This window comes from Eubalaena glacialis, chromosome 7, assembly GCF_028564815.1.
Source record: "Eubalaena glacialis isolate mEubGla1 chromosome 7, mEubGla1.1.hap2.+ XY, whole genome shotgun sequence".
Lineage (NCBI taxonomy): Eukaryota > Metazoa > Chordata > Mammalia > Artiodactyla > Balaenidae > Eubalaena > Eubalaena glacialis.
In genome coordinates, this window is record NC_083722.1 from 101,811,317 (window position 1) to 101,839,019 (window position 27,703).

Sequence of the window (27,703 nt, forward strand, 5' to 3'; positions counted from 1 at the left end):
GTTGGTTCTAGGAATCCCCTTTTTAAATTTAATAATAGAAGCCTATTTCAGGATTTGAAGGAAAGTTTTTCTTTTTATAATCTTTTTTTTTTTTTGAACAAGCTATACATGCACACACAGAAGGGCATACAGTGAAAAATAAGTCTCTCATTTTAGTTCCTTAAATACCCAGTTCTTCCCAGAAAGAGGGAAGGAAACTTTTAAATCACTTATTTTTTCAATATGACTGACATATAGCACTGTATAAGTTTAAGGTGTACCGCATAATGATTTGACTTATGCACATCATGAGATGATTACCATAATAAGTTCAGTGACATCTGTTATCTCATATAAAATTAAAAGAAAAAAAATTCCCTTAGAACGCTTAGGATTTACTCTTTTAATAGTTTTCATATGTAACATTCAGCATTATAATTAATTATATTAATCATGTTGTACATTACATCCCTAGTACTTATTTATCTCATAACTGGAAGTTTGTACCTTTTGACCACCTTTATCCAATTCCCCCTCCCCCCACCCCTCACCTCTGGTAGCCACAAATCTGACCTCTAAAAAGAGTGTTTGTTTTTGAAGTATAATTGACCTGTAATACTATGTTAGTTCCTGATGCACAGTAGAGTGATTTGATATTTCAGTACGTTACAAAATGATCACTCCCGTAAGTCTGGTTACCATCTGTCACCATACATAGTTATTACATTATTATTAACTGTATTCCCCCACTCTTGTACATTTCATCTCCATGACTCATTTATTTTGTAACTGGAAGTTTGTACCTCTTAATTTTCCTCACCTGTTTCACTCATCCCCTCCACCCTCCTCCTCTCTGTTTTCTCTGTATCTGTGGCTCTGTTTCTGTTTTGCTACATTTGTTCATTTGTTTTGTTTTTTACGTTCCACATACAACTGAAATCATACTGTATTTGTCTTTCTCTGTCTGACTTACTTTGCTTAGCATGATACCCTCCAGGTCCATCCATGTTGTCACAAATGGCAAGATTTCATTCTTTTTTATACCTAGTATTCCATTGTATGTATATATATGTATACACACACACACACGCACACACATATCACACCCATCACACCCCACATCTTTTTATCCATTCATCTATTGGTGGGCACTTAGGTTGCTTCCTTCTCTTGGCTGTTGTCAATAATGCTGCAAGTGAACATGGGGTGCATATATCTTATCGAATTAGTGTTTTTGTTTTCTTTGGAAAAAACCCAGAAGTGGAATTGCTGGATCATATGGTAGTTCAATTTTTAATTTTTTGAGGAACCTCCATACTATTCCATAGTGGCTATATCAATTTATATTCTCACTGACAGTGCACAACAAGGGTTCCCTTTTCTCCATATCCTTGCCAACACTTGTTATTTGATGTTTTTTGATAATAGTCACTTTGACAGGTGTGAGGTGATATCCTATTGTGGTTTTGATTTGCATTTCCCTGATGATTAGTGATGTTGAGCATCTTTTCATGTGTGTGTTGGCCATCTGTATGTGTTCTTCGAAAAAATGTTTATTCATGTCCTCTGCCCATTTTTAATTGGATTGTTTTTTGATGTTGAATTTTATGAGTTCTTTGTATATTTTGGATATTAAATCCTTATCAGGTTATCATTTGCAAATATCTTTTCCCATTCAGTAGGCAGCCTGTTCCTGTTTGTTTTGTTGATAGTTTTCTTTGCTGTGCAAAAGCTTTTTAGTTTGATGTAGTCACATTTGTTCAGTTTTGCTTTTGTTTCCTTTCCCTGAGGAGACATACCCAAAAAAATACTGCTAAAGACTGATGTCAAGGAACTTCTCTGGTGGTCCAGTGGTTAAGACTCAACTCTCCCAATGCAGGGGGCCCAGGTTTGATCCCTGATTGGGGAACTAGATCCTGCATGCCACAACTAAAAGAGTCCTCATGCTGCAACTAAAGATCCTGCATGCCACAACTAAAAAGATACCACATGCCTCGACAAAGATCCCGCATGCTGCAACTAAGACTCAGCACAGCCAAATTGAAAAATAAATACTAAAAAAAAAAAAAAGACTGATGTCAAAGAGCATATGGCCTATGTTTTCTTCTAGGTGTTTTATGACTTTAGTTCTTACACTTAATGTAGCTGTCCAGTTTTCCCGTCACTATTTATTGAAGAGGCTATCTTTTTCCCATTGTGTATTCTTGCTTCCTTTGTCATAGATTAATTAATCTAGTGTGAAATCCAGCAAAGGGCACGTGTGCCCATGGTGCCGAAAGCCAAACTCTGATAGTGGTAGTTTGCAGCAAAGTAAGGATATGTTGCAGGGCGCCAAGCAAAGGAGTAGGAGGCAAGCCTCAGATCCATTCCAACTTGGTGTTTGAATTAGTTTTTTGTTTTTGTTTTTTTAAAGGGGGGAGAACAAAGAGGCTGGGATTAATCATTGTCATGGGACATTTCTTAATTGAAGTTTTGGGAGTCTGGTTTGTGATTATCTGCCAAGTGGTCCATGGGTTGGGGGTCTGTTAGCTCATCTTGCCCTGGAGAACAACCTGAGTTTGTACGTTAATGATGATATGATGATATCTATAATAGCAGTTTTAGTACATTATCGATGTCATCAACAACAGCAGTTTCAGTCATCCATCTGGTTGATTAGTGTTAAGTTAGCACAGGATTGAGGTCAGAGGAGACAAGAAAGGGAATAAAGTATAGGATAGAGAGATTAATGATAAATTTGGTAAGGGAACTTGGTTTTAGGGAGACTCAGTTTCAAGTGTGGGTTCATTTCTGGGCTCTCTGTTCTGTCCGTTGATCTATGTGTCTGTTTTTCTGCCAGCACCATACTGTTTTGGTTATTGTAGCTTTGTAGAATAGCTTGAAATCAGGTAGTGTGATATCTCCGGCTTTGTTCTTCATTTCAAGATTGTTTTGGCTACTCAGCCTTTTGTGTTCTTATACAAATTGTAGAATTATTTGTTCTACTTCTGTGAGAAGTGCCATTGGTATTTTGATAGGAATTGCATTGAATCTGTAGATTATCTTGGGTAATGTGGTTATTTTAACAATATTTATTCTTCCAATCCATGACCATGGTATATCATCTTACATCTTGTGTCATCTTCCCTTTCTTTAATCGGTGTCTTACAGTTTTCTGAGTACAGGTCTTTTACCTCCTTAGGTAGGTTTATTCCTAGATATTTTATTCTTTTTGATGCAGTTGTAAATGGGATTTTTTTTCTTGCTTTCTCTTTCTGATAGTTCATTGTTAGTGTGTACAGACACAATAGATTTCTATATATTAACTTTGTATTCTGCAACTTCACTGAATTTATTGATGTGTTTTTTTGGTGGTGTCTAGAATTTTTTATATGTACTATCGTGTTATCTGCAAACAATGGCAGTTTTACTTCCTTTCCAGTTTGAATTCTTTTAATTTCTTTTTCTTGTCACTTTCTTTATGAAAAGGTATTTGTTACAAAGGAAAGTAAAAATAAAAAAAGTAGTTGAATTGTCTAGAGACCAACCAGTAGTAATAGTATCAAGGCCTGAAAATGTGACTTGTATGCTAATTCCCCTGATCCTCGTGCTTCTGACTTCAGAACCTGCTTCATCCTACATGTGAAGATTAGTAGACTTTTTTCATATAAAGATACAAGTATTTATTACAGATTTATAGTGGACTCTTTATGTTCGTGGGAAATACATCCAGACATATTAATGACTTGACAAGTTAGCAAATACTGTATTTGCTAAAGCTCTCCAGCACTGATTTCTTTTGGGGCCCTTTCTTACATTGTTATTGCATCATCAGAATTTCTGACTGAGTGAAGATGCTGCACTGTGGTGTGGTTTCCCAGTGATTGACTAGGGATGCTTACTAGCAAATTGTTCTGTAGACTAGCAAATTAATTTTCTTCAGCAGTTCTTTGGATGTAGATTTAGTAAAACCATTACTAATGTGCTGTTAATGAAAGTTGTAGTGAACATAGGAAATAGTCATTAGAGATCTTTTGAAGTGAATTTTCTTCAGGAGTAGAGGTTAGCAGGAATGAGAGTTTTCAGGCTCCTAATTGAAATTGTGGGTTTGAGAACATTTTAATCCTCAAGAGTTGTCTTTGTAAAGGAGATTGCTGCATAGTAGCTCTATTGGTATTAGCAGGCAGTAGGGATTAATTAGTTGTTCGAAATGAGTTGAATTAGAGTGACAGGCATTTAATTAGCTAGTTCCCTATGTCATTATGCTTAGTAAAAAGTTCTTATCTAAAGAATTCTCATCTGTTATATTCAGATTTCATAGCTTCTTATCAAAGAAAACATAGTGTCTTTCACGTAGTTTTTTTTTTTTTTTTTAATTTTACACTTTATTTATTTATTATTTATTTTTGGCTGTGTTGGGTCTTCGTCTCTGTGCATGGGCTTTCTCCAGTTGCGGCGAGTGGGGGCCACTCTTCATCGCGGTGCGCGGGTCTCTCACCGCCACAGCCTCTCTTGTTGCGGAGCACAGGCTCCAGACGCGCAGGCTCAGTAGTTGTGGCTCACGGGCCCAGTTGCTCCGCGGCATGTGGGATCTTCCCAGACCAGGGCTCGAACCCGTGTCCCCTGCACTGGCAGGCAGACTCTCAACCACTGCGCCACCAGGGAAGCCCATTTCACCTAGTTTTAATGTTGCTACCAAAAAATAACTTTTAATTCACGTTGCTACTATTTGGGGTGTATAAATAAAACCTAACCAATAGTTAACGTGAAAAATAAACTGTTCACCTGAAGTCCCCCCCAAGGCAAAACTGCTTGCCAAATTACCATAAATTTACCATCAAAAAAGAACAAAGCAAAAAAACCCTGGCAATTTCAATCCTAAAACCTGGAGACTTGCCTAACTGGACCCTCTAAAGGAGTGGTCTTCAGTCCACAAGTACATCAAGAGTGCCTCTGACAGCAGAGAGACATTTCTTGAGTGGTTTGTGAGGACCAGTATAGCAGTTAAGGGTTGAATATTACATATTATGCATCTGAGTGGGTCTGGAGCCTTAAATATCACTCCTTCAGAGAGGCTTTCCTTGGGTACCCAGTCATCCTGTATTATCTCCTCTGTAGAATATATTTGTTGTGTGATGTTTTTATATTTGTTTCCTAGTTTCTTTTCTTTTCCTTCCCTCTGTTGTTGAATAAGTGAGTGAATAAATAAATGAATGAATAAAGGCAGAGGCAGAGTAGCTTTGTGGGTTGATAAAACCATAAAGGAGGGGGTGAACAATAATAGGTGTTTGTGAATCATTACAATACAGATTCATGATCTGTGTCTGCTGTTGATGATTGGATCATCTGCGAAGCGGGCTTTTATAACTGGCCTGCCGACATTAGAACATTAGAACGTCTAGAGCAGAGTTTGTAATGTAAGTGCCTAGCATGAGAGCCGCAAGCCCTTCTCCCTCATCTGTGTGGATAACACAGATGAAAGAAGAGCACAGCGCTCACTGTGCCCACGTGGAAGCCGCTGCCAGTCAGTTTGAGTTGGCAGACCAGATGGAAAACATTGGCATCTAGACCACAGTCTACCTGGGGGCCTGTCCGTGCCAGAACCTAAGGATGCCTTTATCTTTTTGGCTAGTGTTTTTTGAAGAGTTAGAAGTGTTTTTTTGAGTCAGTATTGTTGCAAATTACACCATTTTTTGAAGGGTAATCCTGGAAATTTATGATTTTGCAGAAAGTTTTTATTACTTGATTTGCTTCAGAAAAATAACTTTTCAGTTTGGTTTATTTGGAATGATGGCCCATTTTCAGAATCTGGGCCATTTGGAGATGAGAGGCCTTAATTGATTATGCCCCTAAGAAACCTAAAATTTAAAAAAATTGCATGCTACTTAATTCTTTCTGGTAAGGACTGAAGAGAATCCCTCCCTCTCAGAACAAACAAAAAACAAAAACAAACCCACTGGGATTTTGAGAGATGTTATTCCTTGGTTAGTAATATTTAAATCTCAAATGAATCTTAACATGTGCTTTTAAACTTATGTCCTGTGGGAAGGAATTATGTCTGTAGTTGAAAGTAACTCTGGCACATAAAACTGAGAACAAATTACTGTCTTTTGGGAAATTATTTAAGGAAATATTGTCCAAAATGTTCTAAAATAGAGAGAAAATGAACACTCTGTGATCCTTGAAATACTGCTGTAGTGAATGATCTTTTCTAGCCCCTGATGTATGTGTTCACAGTGGTAACTACTATATGAAACGTTTAGAAAGAAAAGAAGAAGAATATGTGTTAAGTGGGACAGTTCTCCCCAAAACTAAGAGGAACTTAGACTTGGAAGAGCACACTATGTTTAATTCATTTCCCAGCTTATAAATAAATATTAAAACATTGGAGTAGATTTTAAAATGCCAATTTTAAAGCCCAGAGGCTTTTTCCTTATACTGAAACTATAAAACATGGATTTTTCTATTAGAAGACATTTGTAAGTTAGTATCCTTTTAGAATATTAAAGGACAAAACAAGATTAGCAATGACTTGTTCCTGAACTAGTTGTCATAATTCCTTGTGACTGAATGTGTTCATGAATTTCACTACTATTGTAGTAGGTAATTTATCTTCTAATTCTAGTTGTGTCCTAGATATGATATACAAGAAGATGGTAATTGATTATTCGATTTAAGAAATCTTTTATTTGGAAACAATTTCAAATTTACAGAAAATTTGCGGGAATAAAAGCATTCCAAAAAACATTTATATACCCTTTATTGAGATCAAACATTTTACCTCATTTGCTTTATCATTCATGCACTGTGTGTCACCTTAGGTAAGTAAGATCTATGCACCATGGCCCTTATTCCTAAATACTTAAGTTTGTATTTTCTAAGCTTAAGAATATTCCCTTGCATAACTAATTTAGTTGCCAACTTCATTATGTTAGAAAATGATACCTCACATTTTATCTCTTCCTATTTTGTCACTTGACCGGATAATGTTGTTTATAGCGTTTTTGTTCTCCAGTGCAGGATCCAGTCTAGGGTCAGGTACTGCATTTAGTTGTCATGTCTCTTTAGTCCCCTCTGTCTAGTCTGAAACATTTTTACAGCCTTGATCTTTTATGACATTGACATCTTTGGAAAATTACCCTCCCTCCCCCGCCTTTTTAAGAGAATGTTCCTCTGTTTTGGATCTTTCTTCATGATTAGATTTAGTTTATGCATTCTCAGCTGAAATAGTATATGGGGGATATTGTGTCCTCGTAGTAATACTTGTGTAGGCACATGAAGTCCATCTGAGAAGTCCACATGAAGTCAAGAGGTTGTCTGATTTCTACATTGTATAATTGCCTGTTTTTCCCTCTGCAGCTGATGCGCGGTTTGTGGGGTACACTTTAAGATCATGGAAATACCCTACTCCTCATCAAAAGTTCCCCTAGATCTACCTTTCATTTTAAATAACTTCAGCAAAAAATAGGTTGCCATTCTTTTTTTTTTAACTATTGTAAGTTGAAATATAAGAGTAATATTATCAGTAATTCTACTTATTAGTGAAGTATAAGAACCATAATAATGCTACAAACTAGGACAATTGGTATTGATAATAACAGTTTTCCATTTGAATTAAAAGTTCTTGGAAAGAAAAATGACTAACTTGTGTATTTATTGGCCATGTCTTCTCACTTGTCAAATGTGTAAATTTTGGCGATTAAACAATTGAGTCATAGTGTGAGAAGACCACTCTGCTTAACATGTGAAAGTAGTTTCTTCTGGCTGAAAGGAGAAATTTAGTATGAGTCTTTTGTTGTGCTCTTTCATTCTGTCTTTACAAAGTAGCTTGATAACTAAAGCCTTAAAAAATAAAAAGATTCTTAGAGAAAGAAACTGTGAGACATTTGTCAAAGCAGGTATTTTTCCACTTGTGTTTAAAGTTTATTGAATTGGATTGGACTGCTACTACAGAGGAACAGATTAAGCAAAGAGAAACTTCTCCCATGTTTTTTTTTTTTTAATTTTTTTTTATTTATGGCTGTGTTGGGTCTTCGTTTCTGTGCGAGGGCTTTCTCTAGTTGTGGCAAGTGGGGGCCACTCTTCATCGCGGTGCGTGGGCCTCTCACTATCGTGGCCCCTCCTGTTGCGGGGCACAGGCTCCAGATGCGCAGGCTCAGTAATTGTGGCTCACGGGCCCAGTTGCTCCGCGGCATGTGGGATCTTCCCAGACCGGGGCTCGAGCCCGTGTCCCCTGCATTGGCAGGCAGACTCTCAACCACTGCGCCACCAGGGAAGCCCTCCCATGTTGTTAATAGCTTGATTTCTGCATTTGTTCATTTAAAAGAGCAATGGTGAAGTCTAATCTGTTCCATTTGGAATCTCTACTTTAAAGCCCTGAAATGTACGAGTATTTCACTGTGTTCTCACTAGTGTCAGATATCATGGTATATAAGAAGCCAGTGCTGCATGGTACATAGCTGTACATTAACCTGTTTACAAAGAATAGACCCCTCCCCCATTCTTATTGTCTTAGAGTACACTTAGTGAAGTGTCCTTTCACTACTACAGGTCCACTGCCTCATGTTTTCTGCCTTCCTGGTGTTAACTTTTACCTTGGTTGTTCTCTTTCCTTCCCCTTTTCTATTTGCCTCATTCCTACGATCTGCAGTAATAAATTTAGGTAAGCTCTGTGTGCTGAAGTTGACACTAACAAAACTTTATGGGACAAGGTCTGCTTTTAGCCTTTGGTATACTAATGAATTTTTGGAAGAAAAAAAAAAAGAGCCACATTTTTCCTACTGCTGTAGGCATTCATCTCTTGCTTAACTATATTTTAAATGAGAGGCCTATGAATAAAACATAAAACCATAAATGTTAGAGCTGGAAGTGATTTTGGAAATACTCTTCCAAGTACCTTTTTTTCTAGTAAGAAAGCTTAATCCTGAGGGTAAGATGACTTGCATGTGGTTAGTAAGTAGTGTAATTGGTGATAAGATTCCTGGACCTTGAGATAGTCTTTTTTTTACCATCTTATTTTGCTTCAATTTTATCTTGTCCCAAGCCAAATTCCAAAGATACTACCTTGTAACTTTGGGTACACATTGATAACTGCAGTTCTGTCCACTGTCACAAAATCACAGTGAGTGCCACTTGTGATCTTGAATTTGTGTTATTAAGTGAAGGTCAGTTTATGTTTCATACACTATTTAGGAAGACAGGTATGAAAGCATATTTTTACTTCTCTTCACAGATCTTAGAAATGACGGGACTTTGAGCAAATGACTTAACCTGTCTTTGCCTTGGTTTTCTCATCTGAAAAATGAGGATAATGCTACTTACTTCATAGGGTTGTTATAAGGATTAAGTAAGTTAATATTGATTAATATTTACTAAGTACTTAGAACAGTGCTTCATGTTATTTAAGTGTTTGTTAAAATAAATAGCATGATACACAATTAAGTAGTACTTTTAAAGCATCTACTTGTTTCCTGAATTGCTAGTCTCAGTTTAGTGGCATTTCGACAGCATAGAAATAAATTCTGTTATTTAGAGCACAACTGCCAACTTAGTGGTTTAGTCATTCAACACAAACTTTGAAAAGTGACGATTAAGATTTGATACGAAGAAAGAAGTTGAAAATGCTTCCAAGTCTGTAAAGTTGTTATACCACAAAATCCATTCATTAAAGCTAACGAATGATTTTTGAACATTTTGCTGTACTCAAGACATCTGGGGATTAAAAACCCGAAGATTTGATTACCTAATTTTCAGCCATTGCAGATTAGCAGTGCCAGGTGAATTAGGGAAAGTTATTGTTAACATCTGCCAGCAGTGAGAAGTAATGGTGAAGAGAGAGATGAACATTTATGAAAGTTCAGGGGCAGCCGTGTATACTGCAGCCCCCTACATCATTTTATCATGGGCTGGTACTATAATTGATGATCATAATCATAAAATTTTACTGCCAGAAGGGCCCTTAAGGGTTATCAAATTTAGTTTTCATGGTTTTTGTTTTTTTTTTAAGTATTTTAAGTATTTTCACTTTTTTTTTTTTTGCCCGCACCGCGTGCCATGTGGGATCTTAGTTCCCCAACCAGGGATAGAACCCGAGCCCCCTGCAGTGGAAGCACAGATTATTATTATTATTTTTTTAACATCTTTATTGGAGTATAATTGCTTTACATTGTTGTTTTAGTTTCTGCTGTATAACAAAGTGAATCAGCTGTACGTATACATATATCCCCATATCCCCTCCCTCTTGCGTCTCCCTCCCACCCTCCCTGTCCCACCCCTCTAGGTGGTCACAAAGCACCGCGCTGATCTCCCTGTGCTATGCGGCTGCTTCCCACTAGCTATCTGTTTTACATTTGTTAGTGTATATATGTCAATGCCACTCTCTCACTTCATCCCAGCTTACCCTTCCCCCCTCCCCATGTCCTCAAATCCATTCTCTACGTCTGCATCTTTATTCCTGTCCTGCCCCTAGGTTTTTCAGAACTTTTTTTTTTTTTTTTAGATTCCATATATATGTGTTAGCATATGGTATTTGTCTTTCTCTTTCTGACTTACTTTACTCTGTATGACAGACTCTAGGTCCATCCACCTCACTACAAATAACTCAATTTCCTTTCTTTTTATGGCTGAGTAATATTCCATTGTATATATGTGCCACATCTTCTTTATCCATTCATCTGTCGATGGACACTTAGGTTGCTTCCATGTCCTGGCTATTGTAAATAGTGCTGCAATGAACATTGTGGTACGTGACTCTTTTTGAATTATGGTTTTCTCAGGGTATATGCCCAGTAGTGGGGTTGCTGGGTCATATGGTAGTTCTATTTTTAGTTTTATAAGGAACCTCCATACTGTTCTCCATAGTGGCTGTATCAATTTACATTCCCACCAACAGTGTAGAAGGTTTCTCTTTTCTCCACACCCTCTCCAGCATTTACTGTTTGTAGATTTTTTGATGATGGCCATTCTGACTGGTGTGAGGTGATATCTTATTGTAGTTTGATTTGCATTTCTCTAATGATTAGTGATGTTGAGCATCCTTTGATGTGTTTGTTGGCAATCTGTATATCTTCTTTGGAGAAATGTCTATTTAGGTCTTCTGCCCATTTTTGGATTGGGTTGTTTGTTTTTTTGATACTGAGCTCCATGGGCTGCTTGTGTATTTTGGAGATTAAACCTTTGTCAGTTGCTTTGTTTGCATATATTTTCTCCCATTCTGAGGGTTGTCTTTTCATCTTGTTTATGGTTTCCTTTGCTGTGCAAAAGCTTTTAAGTTTCATTAGGTCCCATTTGTTTATTTTTGTTTTTATTTCCATTTCTCTAGGAGGTGGGTCAAAAAGGATCTTGCTGTGATTTATGTCATAGAGTGTTTTGCCTATGTTTTCCTCTAAGAGTTTTACAGTGTCTGGCCTTACATTTAGGTCTTTAATCCATTTGGAGTTTATTTTTGTGTATGGTGTTAGGGAGTGTTCTAATTTCATTCTTTTTCATGTAGCTGTCCAGTTTTCCCAGCACCACTTATTGAAGAGGCTATCTTTTCTCCATTGTATACTCTTGCCTCTTTTATCAAAGATAAGGTGACCATATGTGCATGGGTTTATCTCTGGGCTTTCTATCCTGTTCCATTGATCTATATTTCTGTTTTTGTGGCAGTACCGTACCTTCTTGATTACTGTAGCTTTGTAGTATAGTCTGAAGTCAGGGAGCCTGATTCCTCCATCTCCGTTTTTCTTTCTCAAGATTGCTTTGGCTATTCGGGGTCTTCTCTGTTTCCATACAAATTGTGAAATTGTTTGTTGTAGTTCTGTGAAAAATGCCAGTGGTAGTTTGATAGGGATTGCATTGACTATATTGTTTTGGGTAGTATAGTCATTTTCCAATGTTGATTCTTCCAATCCAAGAACATGGTATATCTCTCCATCTGTTTGTACCATCTTTAATTTCTTTCATCAGTGTCTTATAGTTTTCTGCACACAGGTCTTTTGTCTCCTTAGGTAGGTTTATTCCTATGTATTTTATTCTTTTTGTTGCAATGGTAAATGGGAGTGTTTCCTTAATTTCTCTTTCAGATTTTTCATCGTTAGTGTATAGGAATGAAAGAGATTTCTGGGAAGCACAGATTCTTAACCACGGGACTGCCAGGGAAGTCCCTAGTTTTCTTGTTTTACAATTTATAAAATAACCCTGAAACACCAAGAACACATTAAATCATGTTCTATAGACTGTGAGAAGTTAACCAAGTATGTATTTCATTTTGGAAAGCTTTCTGTGCAAGCTGTTTTAAAAGTTTTGGTACCTAAAATCTTTAGCTACAATTTTTGGCTGGTTTATTATGTATAGCACCTTTTCCTAATATACCAAATAAATGAGCCATTATCTCATACAGACCTCTCCTCAGGTATTAATTAAAGCCTATTACAGTTCACAATGGCGATCTTTAAGACATATAATCAACCACTATTGAGCTATGTGACCTTGGGAATTTATTTCTTGTTCTGTAAAACGGTAGTGATAATTGCCTCCCTTTACATCATACATTTCTAAAAAATGTAAAACACACAAAACGTTAAAATTACCATCTTAACTATCTTTGAGTGTACAGTACTGTTAAATACATTCACATTTTTGTGTAACCATCACTGCTATCCATCTATAGGACCTTTGATCTTCCCAACCTGAAGTTCTGTACCCACTAAGCATTAATTCCTTGTTTCCCCCTCTCTAGCCTTTGGCAACTACCATTCTATTTTCTGTCTTTATGAATTTAACTACTGTAGGCTCCTTATTTAAATAGAATCATGAAGTATTTGTCTTTTTTGTGACTGGCCTTACACTTAGCAAAATGTCTTCAAGGTTCGTCCACGGTGTAGCATGAATAAGCTTTTCTTTTCCTAACGTCTTTATTGGAGTATAATTGCTTTACATTGTTGTGTTAGTTTCTGCTGTATAACAAAGTGAATCAGCTGTATGTATACATATATCCCCATATCCCCTCCCTCTTATGCCTCCCTCCCTATCCCACCCTCCCTCCCTATCCCACCCTCCCTCGCTATCCCACCCTCCCTCCCTATCCCACCCATCTAGGTGGTCACAGAGCACCGAGCTGATCTCCCTGTGCTCTGCAGCTACTTTCCACTAGCTGTCTGTTTTACATTTGGTAGTGTATATATGTCAGTGCTACTCTTCCACTTTGTCCCAGCTTCCCCTTCCCCTTCCCCGTGTCCTCAAGTCCATGAATAAGGTTTTTAAGGCTGAAAAATACTGCATCGTAGGACTAGACCACACTTTACCTGCTCATCTGCAGGTGGGCGCTCAGGTTGCTTCCACTTTGTGGCTATTATGAATAATTCAGCTGTGAACATGGTTATACAAATATCTCTTCAAGTTCCTGCTTTCATTTGGGTAAATACCCAGAAGTGGAATTGCTGGATCATGTGGTAATTCTATTTTTAATTTTTTGAGGAACTGCCGTATTGTTTTTCATTCTCCAACCCCTGACAACCACTGGTCTTTTTACTGTTTTCATAGTTTTGACTTTTTCATAATGTGATATTGTTGGAATCATACAGTATATAGTCTTTCCACATTGGGTCTTTCATTAAATATGCATTTGAGGCTCCTCCATGTCTTTTGTGGCTTGATAGCTAATTTCTTTTAGTACTGAATAATACTACATTGTCTGGATGTACCAGTCTATCCATTCACTTATTGAAGGACATCTTGGTTGCTTTCAGGTTTTAACAATTATAAATAACGATGCTGTAAGCATTTAATGTGTGAGTTTTTGTGTGGACTTAAGTTTGCAAGTCCTTTGGGTAAATACCAAGGAGTGTCATTGTTGGATTGTGTGGTAAGAGTATGTTTGGTTTTGTAAGAAACTGTCAAAGTGTCTTCCAAAGTGGCTGTACCATTTTGCAAACCTATCAGCAATGACTGAGAGTTCCTCTTGCTCCGCATCCTCATCAGCATTTGGTGTTATCAAAGAATACCAGATTTGGGCCACTCTAATTGCTTTGTGGTGGTATCTCATTGTTTTAATTTGCATTTCCCTGGTGACACATGATGTGGTGCATCTTTTCATATGCTTATTTGCCATCTGTATATCTTCTTTGGTGAGATGTCTGTTAAGATCTTTGGCTCATATTTTAATTGGATTGTTTGTTTTCGTATTGCTGAGTTTTTAAAGTTCTTTGTATATTTCCCATAACAGTCCTTTATGGAATATCTTTTGCACATATTTTTCTCTTACTCTGTGGCTTGTTTTCCGAGTCTCTTGGCATTGTCTTTTGCAGAGCAGAAGTTCTTAATGAAGTTATCTTATTATTTCTTTCATAGATTATGCCTTTGGTTTTACCTTTGCCCATTTTTTAATCAGGTTATATTTTTTGTTCTTGTGTTATGGCTAGTTTTGATATATGTAGTTTTGATATCATGACTAGATCTTCACATATAAATCGTATATGTGAAAGTTCTGAAAATTATAATGTCTGTATGTATAAATAAAGTAGTGATTATGGTTGTGTTAACTTTCTTCCTTTCTTTCTCTTTCTTTCTCTCTCTCTTTTTCTTTCTCTCTCTCTGTCTCTCTCTCTCTCTCTCCTCTCTCTCTTTCACATTTTTTCTGAGATTAGCCCAAACTCCACTGAACAGGAGGGGAAAAATAAAAAAAGTAGAACACTTTTGGGGTTATGTAGAAGAAATTAATTTGTAAAATCGGAATTCATTGTGCTTGGTACAATTGGTACTTGTAGACAGTTTTGGAATGAATGTGTGGCGAACAATTGGCCGATGTTAGGGCCTTGAAAATAGTTCCATTTGTTTAATTACTCCCATGTTGATATATTTCATAATCCTGAGCTGTACCTAATAATTAAGAGGTCACTTGAGAAATAAACATTTGGCAAATAAAATATATGAATATGTAAATATATAAAATCAGTATCAATTGTGACTCATTAGGTGTACTTCATAATTGCAGTCAAAATAAAGAATATGACAAGAAAGATGGAAGACCTGTTAGGAGAGAATTATGATACTTCACTGAACGATATAAGGGATTTGAATGTTTGAGTGGACACACCATGTGCCTAGGTGGAGAGACTTGGTTAAATATCAAGAGTTGATAAAGGGCAGTTAGTATTTTAACAGAATTATTAATTTCTAAAGTTTATTTCAAATGCGAGAGATGAAACACATTCCTGAACATTCCAACTTCTTGATCTGCTATATAGAATAATATATAGGATAAGCTACAGTAATTCATGTAGTCCTAATTTATTTCCAATTAGAAATAAACAGACTAATGGAAAAGAATTGAAGACTCAGATATAGAACAGTCTCTAAATGGAATTTGGTGTATCACATCAATCTAGTTAGGAAACTGTGGATTTTTAAATGAGGAGTGAGGGCTTCCCTGGTGGCGTAGTGGTTAGGAATCCTCCTGCTAATACAGGGGACACGGGTTGGAGCCCTGGTCCGGGAAGACCCAACATGCTGCGGAGCAACTAGGTCTGTGCGCCACAACTACTGAGCCTGCGCTCTAGAGCCCCCAAGCCACAACTACTGAGCCCGCATGCCACAACTACTGAAGCCCGCGCACCTAGAGCCCGTTCTCCGCAACAAGAGAAGCCACTACAATGAGAAGCCCGTGCACCACAATGAAGAGTAGCCCCAACTCGCCGCAACTAGAGAAAGCCTGCGCACAGCAACGAGGACCCAACACAGCCAAAAATAAATAATAAGTAAATAAATAAATACATAAATTTTAAATGAGGAGTGAGGTGATTATAGGTTATACATTTGTAAAAAGCACCTTTCTTGCATTGTGTAATCAAATCCTAGATGGATGAACATTTTAAATTTAAAAATATAAATACTGTTAGAAGATATTTAATTTTAGTCTTCTGACAGGAAGGTCGGAAACCAAAAAGAGAATATAATTGATTACATAAGGGAGGATCATGTTTATGAAGAAAACATTTTATAAGCCTTGTTAAAAGACTGACTCAGAAAAGCAACAGTGAATTTTAACAGTATTGTCAAAATAATTTCAGTCCTAAAGATAGAAAACTTTGAACTTTTACTTCTGATTTACTTGTACCTTGTATGCAAAAATTCACGTATAGGTGGGCGAATTAATAAATGTTCATATGTAGTTGTACGGTATTTCTTTTCTTAAACTTAAAAATACGTAAAAAATTATAGTAGTTTCAGAAGTATCTTTAATGGAAGACTGTGTCTTTGAATGAAAAAAATAATGCACCTCTTCAAGATTTATGGCTATTAGGAGTGTTTTCTTAAGGTATATTGTTATCGTCACTAAAAAATTAGTTATTTGCTAAGTTGGGTACAGAGTAATGTTGATGTGAAAGGTTTGCAGTGTTACATGTTTTAATAAACAACGATTAGTCTAAAAATGTTTTCTTTCATTCAGTCAGGTCAATTCAGTGAAGATATGATACCTACAGTGGGCTTCAACATGAGGAAAGTAACTAAAGGTAACGTCACAATAAAGGTACGTCAGCTTCTTGCCATACTTCATTTACATTGTTAGCAGATACAAACTAGGAATTTTTCTGTTTGTTTCTTTGCATTTTACATGAGTATTGGCAGTTCTTAATTAATGAGTGGGCATGTTCCAAAAGAGTGTAAATCAAAATGTGTGTTGAAATGTTGTTAAGTGCCCATAAAAAACTTAGCATATGGGTTGCCAGAAGTATTATTTGGGATTTAGGTGTTCCTAGGAAATAAAAATCCCATCTTCAGAGTATTTGGAATGTGATATTATTACATTATTTCATGAGTAATATTTTATATTGAAAGATAATAATTGTTTATAATGTTGGTAATTTAGTATTATATTTGTGGTAGCAAATATGGTAAACTAGTTTTCCCTTTCTTTGCTAATAAGCCCTAAAATTAAAACCATAAAACAGTAAAAAGTTAACTAGTTTAACATAATTTTGTTTCTAGAGTAAGTTTGATAGGTTTGAATTGTGGACTGTTGGACTGTTTTTTAATTTATTAGTATTATTATTTTTGTATTCCTTGTTCATGGGGGGTGTTTACTTCTATAGCCTGAACTTTATGGCCATTTTACCCAGTTCTTGTGGTTCACAGAAGCTGTTTACTGAATTCTTTCCGTAGCTTATCTAATGAAGCTGCTAATTTTTCATGTGTGTGTCTTCATGCGTGTTTCCAATGTCTATGGCTAAATTGGAAGCCTCCTAAAGATAAATATCATGACTTCAGACCTTTACATAGCCCTACAGAGTAGCCATAATAGTGAAATTACTGTGGGTAGTAGCTTTCATATGGATAAAATAATTTTATATAAGAAAAGCACCTAGGTAGGAATGTTTTCTGTTATGTACAGAATAACTAAAAATGATTAGATGTTAATATATACCCAATCAGACAACTAAACTTAAATAGATTCTGAATGAACTGTTTTTTTCTGTCTTGGACTTCAAATATGGATGATGGCTGATTATGCAGATTTTAAGAGTGCTATTTCAAAAAATATGTATTTTCAATATTGGAAATTTATTGGTTAACAGGCAAAGAAAGTATTGCACAAAAACTAAATCTTTGCTCAAGCACCACCTATTAGATCTAATGTAAACATATTCAGTATGAGCTTCAAGTTAGAAGTGGCCCCAAGAACTTCCAGATTAAGAGCTTGTTTGACCTCAAGTTTTTCAAAAGCAGTTTGGCTCTAACATTGTGGAAATGAGCATATCTGCTTGATCTTTCTCCCCTCCTTCTGCTGCTTTTTTCTTCAATGTGTTATTTGAAATATCTTTATTAAGAACTGTCTATCTTGATTTGAAGATTTGGGACATAGGAGGACAGCCCCGCTTCCGGAGCATGTGGGAACGGTACTGCAGAGGGGTCAACGCTATTGTGTAAGCCGCTTCCACGCGCCGCCCCCCCCCCCCCCACCGTCTACCCCCTTGCAGTCAGTTTAGGTTTCAAGGGAAAACGCTGTTTTTCATACTTACAAAGGCTCAATTTTTATTTTGGGCAATAACAGTCTTTCTTAGATATTCTCTTAGTGTAATCCCATTAACATCAGACTTTAAAAATAGAATGATAGAATAAGAGTTTTATTTGTTTTTTATGTAGCTAAGAGCTAATGGATATAAATGTTTTGCTATCATGTATTAGTCCCCTAAGAAGTCTACCTATCTACTTATTTTATTGAAGTATAGTTGATTTGCAATATTGTGTTGGTTTCAGGTATACAGCATAGTGATTCAGTAGTTTTAATTATATTCCATTATTGGTTATTACAAGATAATGGGTATAATTCGCTGTGCTATACAGTATATCCTTGTTGCTTATCTAATTTTATATATAGTAGTTTGTATCTGTAGAACAGTCTATTAAAAAGTATTTTTGGGTGCAAGCCTTTTAAAATCGAGGACTTTATTTTAATGAACAGTTACAGTAGTATAAATTAAGAAAATTAAAAAATCTATTAATTGCGATCATCAAAGAATATGGTGGAGACATATTGAGATCACTTTATTTTTTTTTAAAGTTACATGATAGATGCTGCAGATCGTGAAAAGATAGAAGCCTCTCGAAATGAACTACATAATCTTCTAGATAAGCCACAGTTACAAGGAATTCCAGTGAGTGTGGAATACTGGTTAATTTTACATTATATAATTATAATATTTATAATTATATTATTACAAGTATAGTTATACATTTTTATTTATTGTGTTTGAAATCAGTAAAATGTGTTTTGTTTTAAAGCCTGGAAGGCTTACATTTACTGAGTATCTGCCACATACTGCTCAGTGTGCTGTTTATTCATTTCTTAACCAGCTGTTTATTGAACTATATGTAGTAGGAGCAGTGCTTAGTCCTGGGGAAAGAGTAGTGAGCAGAAGTGAAAAGAAACATGCTTCCTACCATCATGGAGCTTATGGTTTAGTAGGAAACTAGGTAGATGGTATGAAATCATTTGAATAATACAGCTGTGATCAGTGCTACAAGGGAGAGGTACAAGGGGCTATCGAGTTGTAAGTTAGAGGGGAGACTTAATGTAGTTTGAGGGAAGAAGGAAGGATTCTCCGAGGAAGTGCTGCTTGAGCTGAGATGTGAGGAATGTGTAGGCATGTGAGGGATGTGACAGCTGGAGGAAAAGAGAGTTGCAGGCAGAGGCTCTTTGGTAGGAGGAGGTGGGGCACTGGGAGGAGGCCAGTGTTTCTAGAGCACAGAGCAGAGTGGGGAGGGTGGGGTAGACTGTGGCGAGCCTGCGGCAGCCCGGACACTAAAAGAGGCTGTGCGGGACTGGGTGTTTTTATTTATTTATTTATTTATTTAAACATCTTTATTGGAGTATAATTGCTTTACAATGGTGTGTTAGTTTCTGCTTTATAACAAAGTTAATCAGTTATACATATGCATATGTCCCCATATCTCTTCCCTCTTGCGTCTCCCTCTGTATCCCGCCCCCCCATCCCACCCCTCTAGGTGGGCACAAAGCACCGCGCTGATCTCCCTGTGCTATGCGGCTGCTTCCCACTAGCTATCTGTTTTACATTTGGCAGTGTATATATGTCCATGCCATTCTCTCACTTTGTCCCAGCTTACCCTTTCCCCTCTCCGTATCCTCAACTCCATTCTATAGTAGGTCTGCATCTTTATTCCCGTCTTGCCCCTAGGTTCTTCTGATCATTTTTCTTTTCTTTTCTTTTCTTTTTTTTTTAGATTCCATATATATGTGTTAGCATACGGTATTTGTTTTTCTCTTTCTGACTTACTTCACTCTGTATGACAGACTCTAGGTCCATCCACCTCACTACAAATAACTCAATTTCGTTTCTTTTTATGGCTGAGTAATATTCCATTGTATATATGTGCCACATCTTCTTTATCCATTCATCTGTTGATGGACACTTAGGTTGCTTCCATGTCTTGGCTATTGTAAATAGAGCTGCAATGAACATTTTGGTACATGACTCTTTTTGAATTATGGTTTTCTCAGGGTATATGCCCAGTAGTGGGGTTGCTGGGTCATATGGTAGTTCTATTTTTAGTTTTTTAAGGAACCTCCATACTGTTCTCCATAGTGGCTGTACCAGTTTACATTCCCACCAACAGTGCAAGAGGGTTCCCTTTTCTCCACACCCTCTCCAGCATTTATTGTTTGTAGATTTTTTGATGATGGCCATTCTGACTGGTGTGAGGTGACACCTCATTGTAGTTTTGATTTGCATTTCTCTAATGATTAGTGATGTTGAGCATCCTTTGATGTGTTTGTTGGCAATCTGTATATCTTCTTTGGAGAAATGTCTATTTAGGTCTTCTGCCCATTTTTGGATTGGGTTGTTTGTTTTTTTGATATTGAGCTGCATGAGTTGCTTGTATGTTTTGGAGATTAATCCTTTGTCAGTTGCTTCCTTTGCAAATATCTTCTCCCATTCTGAGGGTTGTCTTTTCATCTTGTTTATGGTTTCCTTTGCTGTGCAAAAGCTTTTAAGTTTCATTAGGTCCCATTTGTTTATTTTTGTTTTTATTGCCATTTCTCTAGGAGGTGGGTCAAAAAGGATCTTGCTGTGATTTATGTCATAGAGTGTTCTGCCTATGTTTTCCTCTAAGAGTTTGATGGTGTCTGGCCTTACATTTAGGTCTTTAATCCATTTGGAGTTTATTTTTGTGTATGGTGTTAGGGAGTGTTCTAATTTCATTCTTTTACATGTAGCTGTCCAGTTTTCCCAGCACCACTTATTGAAGAGGCTGTCTTTTCTCCATTGTATATTCTTGCCTCCTTTATCAAAGATAAGGTGACCATATGTGCATGGGTTTATCTCTGGGCTTTCTATCCTGTTCCATTGATCTATATTTCTGTTTTTGTGCCAGTACCACCCGGTCTTGATTACTGTAGCTTTGTAGTATAGTCTGAAGTCAGGGAGCCTGATTCCTCCACCTCCGTTTTTCTTTCTCAAGATTGCTTTCGCTATTTGGAGTCTTTTGTGTTTCCATACAAACTGTGCAATTTTTTGTTCTAGTTCTGTGAAAAATGCCAGTGGTAGTTTGATAGGGATTGCATTGAATCTCTAGATTGCTTTGGGTAGTAGAGTCATTTTCACAATGTTGATTCTTCCAATCCAAGAACATGGTATATCTCTCCATCTGTTTGTATCATTTTTAATTTCTTTCATCAGTGTCTTATAATTTTCTGCATACAGGTCTTTTGTCTCCTTAGGTAGGTTTATTCCTAGATATTTTATTCTTTTGGTTGCAGTGGTAAATGGGAGTGTTTTCTTAATTTCTCTTTCAGATTTTTCATCATTAGTGTAAAGGAATGCAAGAGATTTCTGTGCATTAATTTTGTATCCTGCTACTTTACCAAATTCATTGATTAGCTCTAGTAGTTTTTTGGTAGCATCTTTAGCATTCTCTATGTATAGTATCATGTCATCTGCAAACAGTGACAGCTTTACTTCTTCTTTTCTGATTTGGATTCCTTTTATTTCTTTTTCTTCTCTGATTGCTGTGGCTAAAACTTCCAAACCTATGTTGGATAATAGTGGTGAGAGTGGGCAACCTTATCTTGTTGCTGATCTTAGTGGAAATGGTTTCAGTTTTCACCATTGAGGACAATGTTGGCTGTGGGTTTGTCATATATGGCCTTTATTATGTTGAGGAAAGTTCCCTCTATGCCTACTTTCTGGAGGGTTTTTATCATAAGTGGGTGTTCAATTTTGTCGAAAGCTTTCTCTGCATCTATTGAGATGATCATATGGTTTTTCTCCTTCATTTTGTTAATATGGTGTATCACGTTGATTGATTTGCGTATATTGAAGAATCCTTGCATTCCTGGGATAAACCCCAATTGGTCATAATGTATGATCATTTTAATGTGCTGTTGGATTCTGTTTGCTAGTAGTTTGTTGAGGATTTTTGCATCTATGTTCATCAGTGATATTGGCCTGTAGTTTTCTTTCTTTGTGACATCTTTGTCTGGTTTTGGTATCAGGGTGACGGTGGCCTCGTAGAATGAGTTTGGGAGTGTTCCTCCCTGTGCTATATTTTGGAAGAGTTTGAGAAGGATAGGTGTTAGCTCTTCTCTAAGTGTTTGATAGAATTCGCCTGTGAAGCCATCTGGTCCTGGGCTTTTGTTTGTTGGAAGATTTTTAATCACAGTTTCAATTTCAGTGCTTGTGATTGGTCTGTTCAATTTTCTATTTCTTCCTGGTTCAGTCTCGGAAGGTTGTGGATTTCTAAGAATTTGTCCATTTCTTCCAGGTTGTCCATTTTATTGGCATAGAGTTGCTTGTAATCTCTCATGATCCTTTGTATTTCTGCAGTGTCAGTTGTTACTTCTTCTTTTTCATTTCTAATTCTATTGATTTGAGTCTTCTCCCTTTTTTTCTTGATGAGTCTGGCTAATGGTTTATCAATTTTGTTTATCTTCTCAAAGAACCAGCTTTTAGTTTCACTGATTTTTGCTATTGTTTCCTTCATTTCTGTTTCATTTATTTCTGATCTGATCTTTATGATTTCTTTCCTTCTGCTAGCTTTGGGGTTTTTTTGTTCTTCTTTCTCTAATTGCTTTAGGTGCAAGGTTAGGTTGTTTATTCGAGATGTTTCCTGTTTCTTGATGTAGGCTTGTATTGCTATAAACTTCCCTCTTAGAACTGCTTTTGCTGCATCCCATAGGTTTTGGATCGTCGTGTCTCCATTGTCATTTGTTTCTAGGTATTTTTTGATTTCCCCTTTGATTTCTTCAGTGATCACTTCGTTATTAAGTAGTGTATTGTGTAGCCTCCATGTGTTTGTATTTTGTACAGATCTTTTCCTGTAATTGATATCTAGTCTCATAGCGTTGTGATCGGAAAAGATACTTGATACGATTTCAATTTTGTTTAATTTACCAAGGCTTGATTTGTGACCCAAGATATGATCTATCCTGGAGAATGTTCCATGAGCACTTGAGAAAAATGTGTATTCTGTTGTTTTTGGGTGGAATGTCCTATAAATATCAATTAAGTCCATCTTGTTTAATGTATCATTTAAAGCTTGTGTTTCCTTATTTATTTTCATTTTGGATGATCTGTCCATTGGTGAAAGTGGGGTGTTAAAGTCCCCTACTATGATTGTGTTACTGTCGATTTCCCCTTTTATGGCTGTTAGTATTTGCCTTATGTATTGAGGTGCTCCTATGTTGGGTGCATAAACATTTACAAGTGTTATATCTTTTTCTTGGATTGATCCCTTGATCATTATGTAGTGTCCTTCTTTGTCTCTTGTAATAGTCTTTGTTTTAAAGTCTATTTTGTCTGATATGAGAATTGCTACTCCAGCTTTCTTTTGATCTCCATTTGCATGGAATATCTTTTTCCATCCCCTCACTTTCAGTCTGTATGTGTCCCTAAGTCTGAAGTGGGTCTCTTGTAGACAGCATATAGATGGGTCTTGTTTTTGTATCCATTCAGCCAGTCTGTGACTTTTGGTTGGAGCATTTAATCCATTTACATTTAAGGTAATTATCGATATATATGTTCCTATTACCATTTTCTTAATTGTTTTGGGTTTATTATTGCAGGTCTTTTCCTTCTCTTGTGTTTCCTGCCTAGAGAAGTTCCTTTAGCATTTGTTGTAAAGCTGGTTTGGTGGTGCTGAATTCTCTTAGCTTTTGCTTGTCTGTAAAGCTTTTAATTTCTCCGTCGAATCTGAATGAGATCTTTGCTGGGTAGAGTAATCTTGGTTGTAGATTTTTCTCTTTCATCACTTTAAATATGTCCTGCCACTCCCTTCTGGCTTGCAGAGTTTCTGCTGAAAGATCAGCTGTTAACCTTATGGAGATTCCCTTATGTGTTACTTGTTGTTTTTCCCTTGCTGCTTTTAATATTTGTTCTCTGTATTTAATTTTTGATAGTTTGATTAATATGTGTCTTGGCGTGTTTCTCCTTGGATTTATCCTGTATGGGACTCTCTGTGCTTCCTGGACTTGATTAACTATTTCCTATTCCATATTAGGGAAGTTTTCAAGTGTAATCTCTTCAAATATTTTCTCAGTCCCTTTCTTTTTCTCTTCTTCTTCTGAGACCCCTATAATTCGAATGTTGGTGTGTTTAATGTTGTCCCAGAGGTCTCTGAGACTGTCCTCAATTCTTTTCATTCTTTTTTCTTTATTCTGCTCTGCAGTAGTTATTTCCACTCTTTTATTTTCCAGGTCATTTATCCATTCTTCTGCCTCAGTTATTCTGCTGTTGATCCCTTCTAGAGAATTTTTAATTTCATTTATTGTGTTGTTCATCTCTGTTTGTTTGCTCTTTAGTTCTTCTAGGTCCTTGTTAAACGTTTCTTGTATTTTCTCCATTCTAGTTCCAAGATTTTGGATCATCTTTACTATCATTATTCTGAATTCTTTTTCAGGTAGACTGCCTATTTCCTCTTCATTTGTCAGGTCTGGTGGGTTTTTGCCTTGCTCCTTCATCTGCTGTGTGTTTCTCTGTCTTCTCATTTTGCTTAACTTACTGTGTTTGGGGTCTCCTTTTCGCAGGCTGCATGTTCATAGTTTCCATTGTTTTTGGTGTCTGTCCCCAGTGGCTAAGGTTGGTTCAGTGGGTTTTGTAGGCTTCCCGGTGGAGTGGTCTAGTGCCTGTGTTCTGGTGGATGAGGCTGGATTTTGTCTTTCTGGTGGGCAGGTCCACACCTGGTGGTGTGTTTTGGGGTGTCTGTGGCCTTATTATGATTTTAGGCAGCCTCTGTGCCTAAATGGATGGGGTTGTGTTCCTGTCTTGCTAGTTGTTCGGCATAGGGTGTCCAGCACTGTAGCTTGCTGGTCGTTGAGTGAAGCTGGGTCTTGGCGTTGAGATGGAGGTGTCTGGGAGATATTCACCGTTTGATATTATGTGGAGCTGGGAGGTCTCCTGTGGACCAGTGTCCTGAACTTGGCTCTCCCACCTCAGAGGCACAGCCCTGACGCCTTGCTGGAGCACCAAGAGCCTGTCCTCCACACAGCTCAGAATAAAAGGGAGAAAAAAAAGGAAGAAAGAAAGAAAAAGATAAAATAAAATAATATAAAATAAAATAGAATAATTAAAATAATTATTAAGAAAAAAAATTTTTTTAAGCAATAAAAAAAAAAAAAAAATGGACAGACAGAACCCTAGGGCAAATGGTAAAAGCAGAGCTATACAGACAAAATCACACACAGAATCATACACATACACACTCACAAAAAGAGAAGGGAAAAATATATATATATCATTGCTCCCAAAGTCCACCTCCTCAATTTGGGATGATTCGTTGTCTATTCAGGTATTCCACAGATGCAGGGTACATCAAGTTGGTTGTGGAGATTTAATCCTCTGCTCCTGAGGCTGCTGGGAGAGATTTCCCTTTCTCTTCTTTGTTCGCACAGCTCCCGGGGTTCAGCTTTGGATTTGGCCCCGCCTCTGCGTGTAGGTCACCTGAGGGCATCTGTTCTTCGCTCAGACAGGACGGGGTTAAAGGAGCAGCTGATTCGGGGGTTCTGGCTCACTCAGGCCTGGGGGTGGGAGGGGTACGGAGAGCCTGCGACGGCAGAGGCTGGCTTGACGTTGCACCAGCCTGAGGCGCGCCGTGCGTTCTTCCTGGGAAGTTGTCCCTGGATCACGGGAGCCTGGCCGTGGCGGGCTGCACAGGCTCCCGGGAGGGGCCGTGTGGATAGTGACGTGTGCTTGCACACAGGCTTCTTGGTGGCTGCAGCAGCAGCCTTAGCGTCTCATGCCCGTCTCTGGGGTCCGCGCTGATAGCAGCGGCTCGCGCCCATCTCTGGAGCTCCTTTCAGCGGCGCTGTTAATCCCCTCTCCTCGCGCACCAGGAAACAAAGAGGCAAGAAAAAGTCTCTTGCCTCTTCGGCAGCTCCAGACTTTTTCCCAGACTCCCTCCTGGCTAGCTGTGGTGCACTAACCCCCTTCAGGCTGTGTTCATGCAGCCAACCCCAGTCCTCTCCCTGGGGTCCGACCGAAGCCCGAACCTCAGCTCCCAGCCCCCACCCATCCCGGCGGGTGAGCAGACAAGCCTCTGGGGCTGGTGAGTGCTGGTTGGCACCACTCCTTTGTGCGGGAATCTCTCTGCTTTGCCCTCTGCACCCCTGTTGCTGCGCTCTCCTCCGTGGCTCCAAAGCTCCCCCCTCCGCCACCCGCAGTCTCTGCCCGCTAAGGGGCTTCCTAGTGTGTGGAAACCTTTCCTCCTTCACAGCTCCCTCCCACTGGTGCAGGTCCCGTCCCTATTCTTTTGTCTCTGTTTTTTCTTTTTTCTTTTGCCCTACCCAGGTACGTGGGGAGTTTCTTGCCTTTTGGGAGGTCTGAGGTCTTCTGTCAGCGTTCAGTAGGTGTCCTGTAGGAGTTGTTCCACGTGTAGGTGTATTTCTGATGTATTTGTGGGGAGGAAGGTGATCTCCACGTCTTACTTTTCCGCCGTCTTGAAGCTCCCTGGGTGTTTTTAAATGATGAGATTTATCATCTAAATCATTGTGATGTCACTTTAAGAATGGATTGAAGGGGGACTATAAGGAGGACAGTTGTAGGAAGCTGTTGAAGTTGTCTTGGCAAAATAGAGTACCATGGATTGGGGTGGTCGTAGACAAGGTTGTGAGAAGGAAATAGATTGGAAGGATATTTAGGAAGACAGGTCACCAGACTTGGTAATGTATTAGATGGGAAGATATAAAGAATAATTCCTAGTTCCTGGCTCATTTACTTAGATGGAAGGTGGTGCCATTTGTTGAGCTAAGAGATGCTGAAAAGGACTAGGCTTTACCCTCATGACCAGTTCACGAGTGTCAGCTCCTTGAGGTATGTTGTCTCAGTTAATCCGCACAATGTATTGAGGTCGATGGTGTGATCCCTCCTTTGTAACAGTTGTTATTCACTCAAGATCGCATGGTCATTAGTGTATTGGCACAGCTAGGTTTTGACTCCATGTCTTTCTGACTTCAAAGCCTATTCTTTTTCTTCTATGTTAACAATTAGTTCTACATACCATAAGTAAAAAAATCAGTTTTATCTTGGTCACCGTAAGAGTTGTTAGTTGCAAGCAATAGAAAGCCGATTTAAGTAGAAAGGGATTTATTGAAAGGATATTGGGTAGCTCACAGGGTCTCTGAGAAGGCTACCCATAACCATGTTCAGAAAATAGGCTGGAACAAGGGAGGCTCAGCAGCTGCTAGGACCACATCCAGACTTACACCATCGAGTAAGTCTGGTGACCTCATGCAGTTTCTGAACACCAGACACAGTTGCTCCGATTGGAAGGTCATGTAGTTGATGCCCCTTCCCTAGCAGAATGGATTCTCTATCCCCACTTTCTTGCAGTACTGGCTCTGCATTCATAGTTTTGGTTGGTCCTAGATTATGTGTCCATTCTCTAGCAGAAAGGAAGGCTGGAAAAGAAATTATCTACAGAAGCAAGAAGCTTTATTGGGAAGCAGGTTCATAAGGTGGAAAATTTCTTAAATGTAGGAAGAGGGCTAAGATGTCAGGTAACCCCAAAACTGACAACTGATCACAAATGACCATGATGCAATTTTTAAAACTCACACAGGTCCAGGTTGAGAACCTGGGGTGACTTAAATAAGAGTGTGGAGAGGGGTAAGAGTTGGGGAGGGGAGAACGGGCTGACCAAAGGTGCTGAGATTTGGCTTTTGGCTCTCTGACCCCTGTGACTTAGCATTCCCCGGAGAGCTCCTGGTGACCCTTGCTCTCAGCCTCTGTCCTTGGCTCTTTCTCCTTTGTGA

General features: G+C 38.0%; 1 protein-coding gene across 2 annotated transcripts in view; it reads left to right on the forward strand.

The window, feature by feature from the left end:
- ARL8B (ADP ribosylation factor like GTPase 8B) overlaps positions 1-27,703 on the forward strand; it is a 60,310-nt gene that overhangs the window by 25,129 nt on the left and 7,478 nt on the right. For both annotated transcript variants that reach the window (XM_061195557.1, XM_061195558.1), the window contains exons 2-4: positions 16,388-16,468; positions 17,788-17,861; positions 18,500-18,593. In XM_061195557.1, coding sequence (XP_061051540.1) covers positions 16,388-16,468; positions 17,788-17,861; positions 18,500-18,593 — 249 coding nt within the window. The remainder of the gene's footprint in view (positions 1-16,387; positions 16,469-17,787; positions 17,862-18,499; positions 18,594-27,703) is intronic.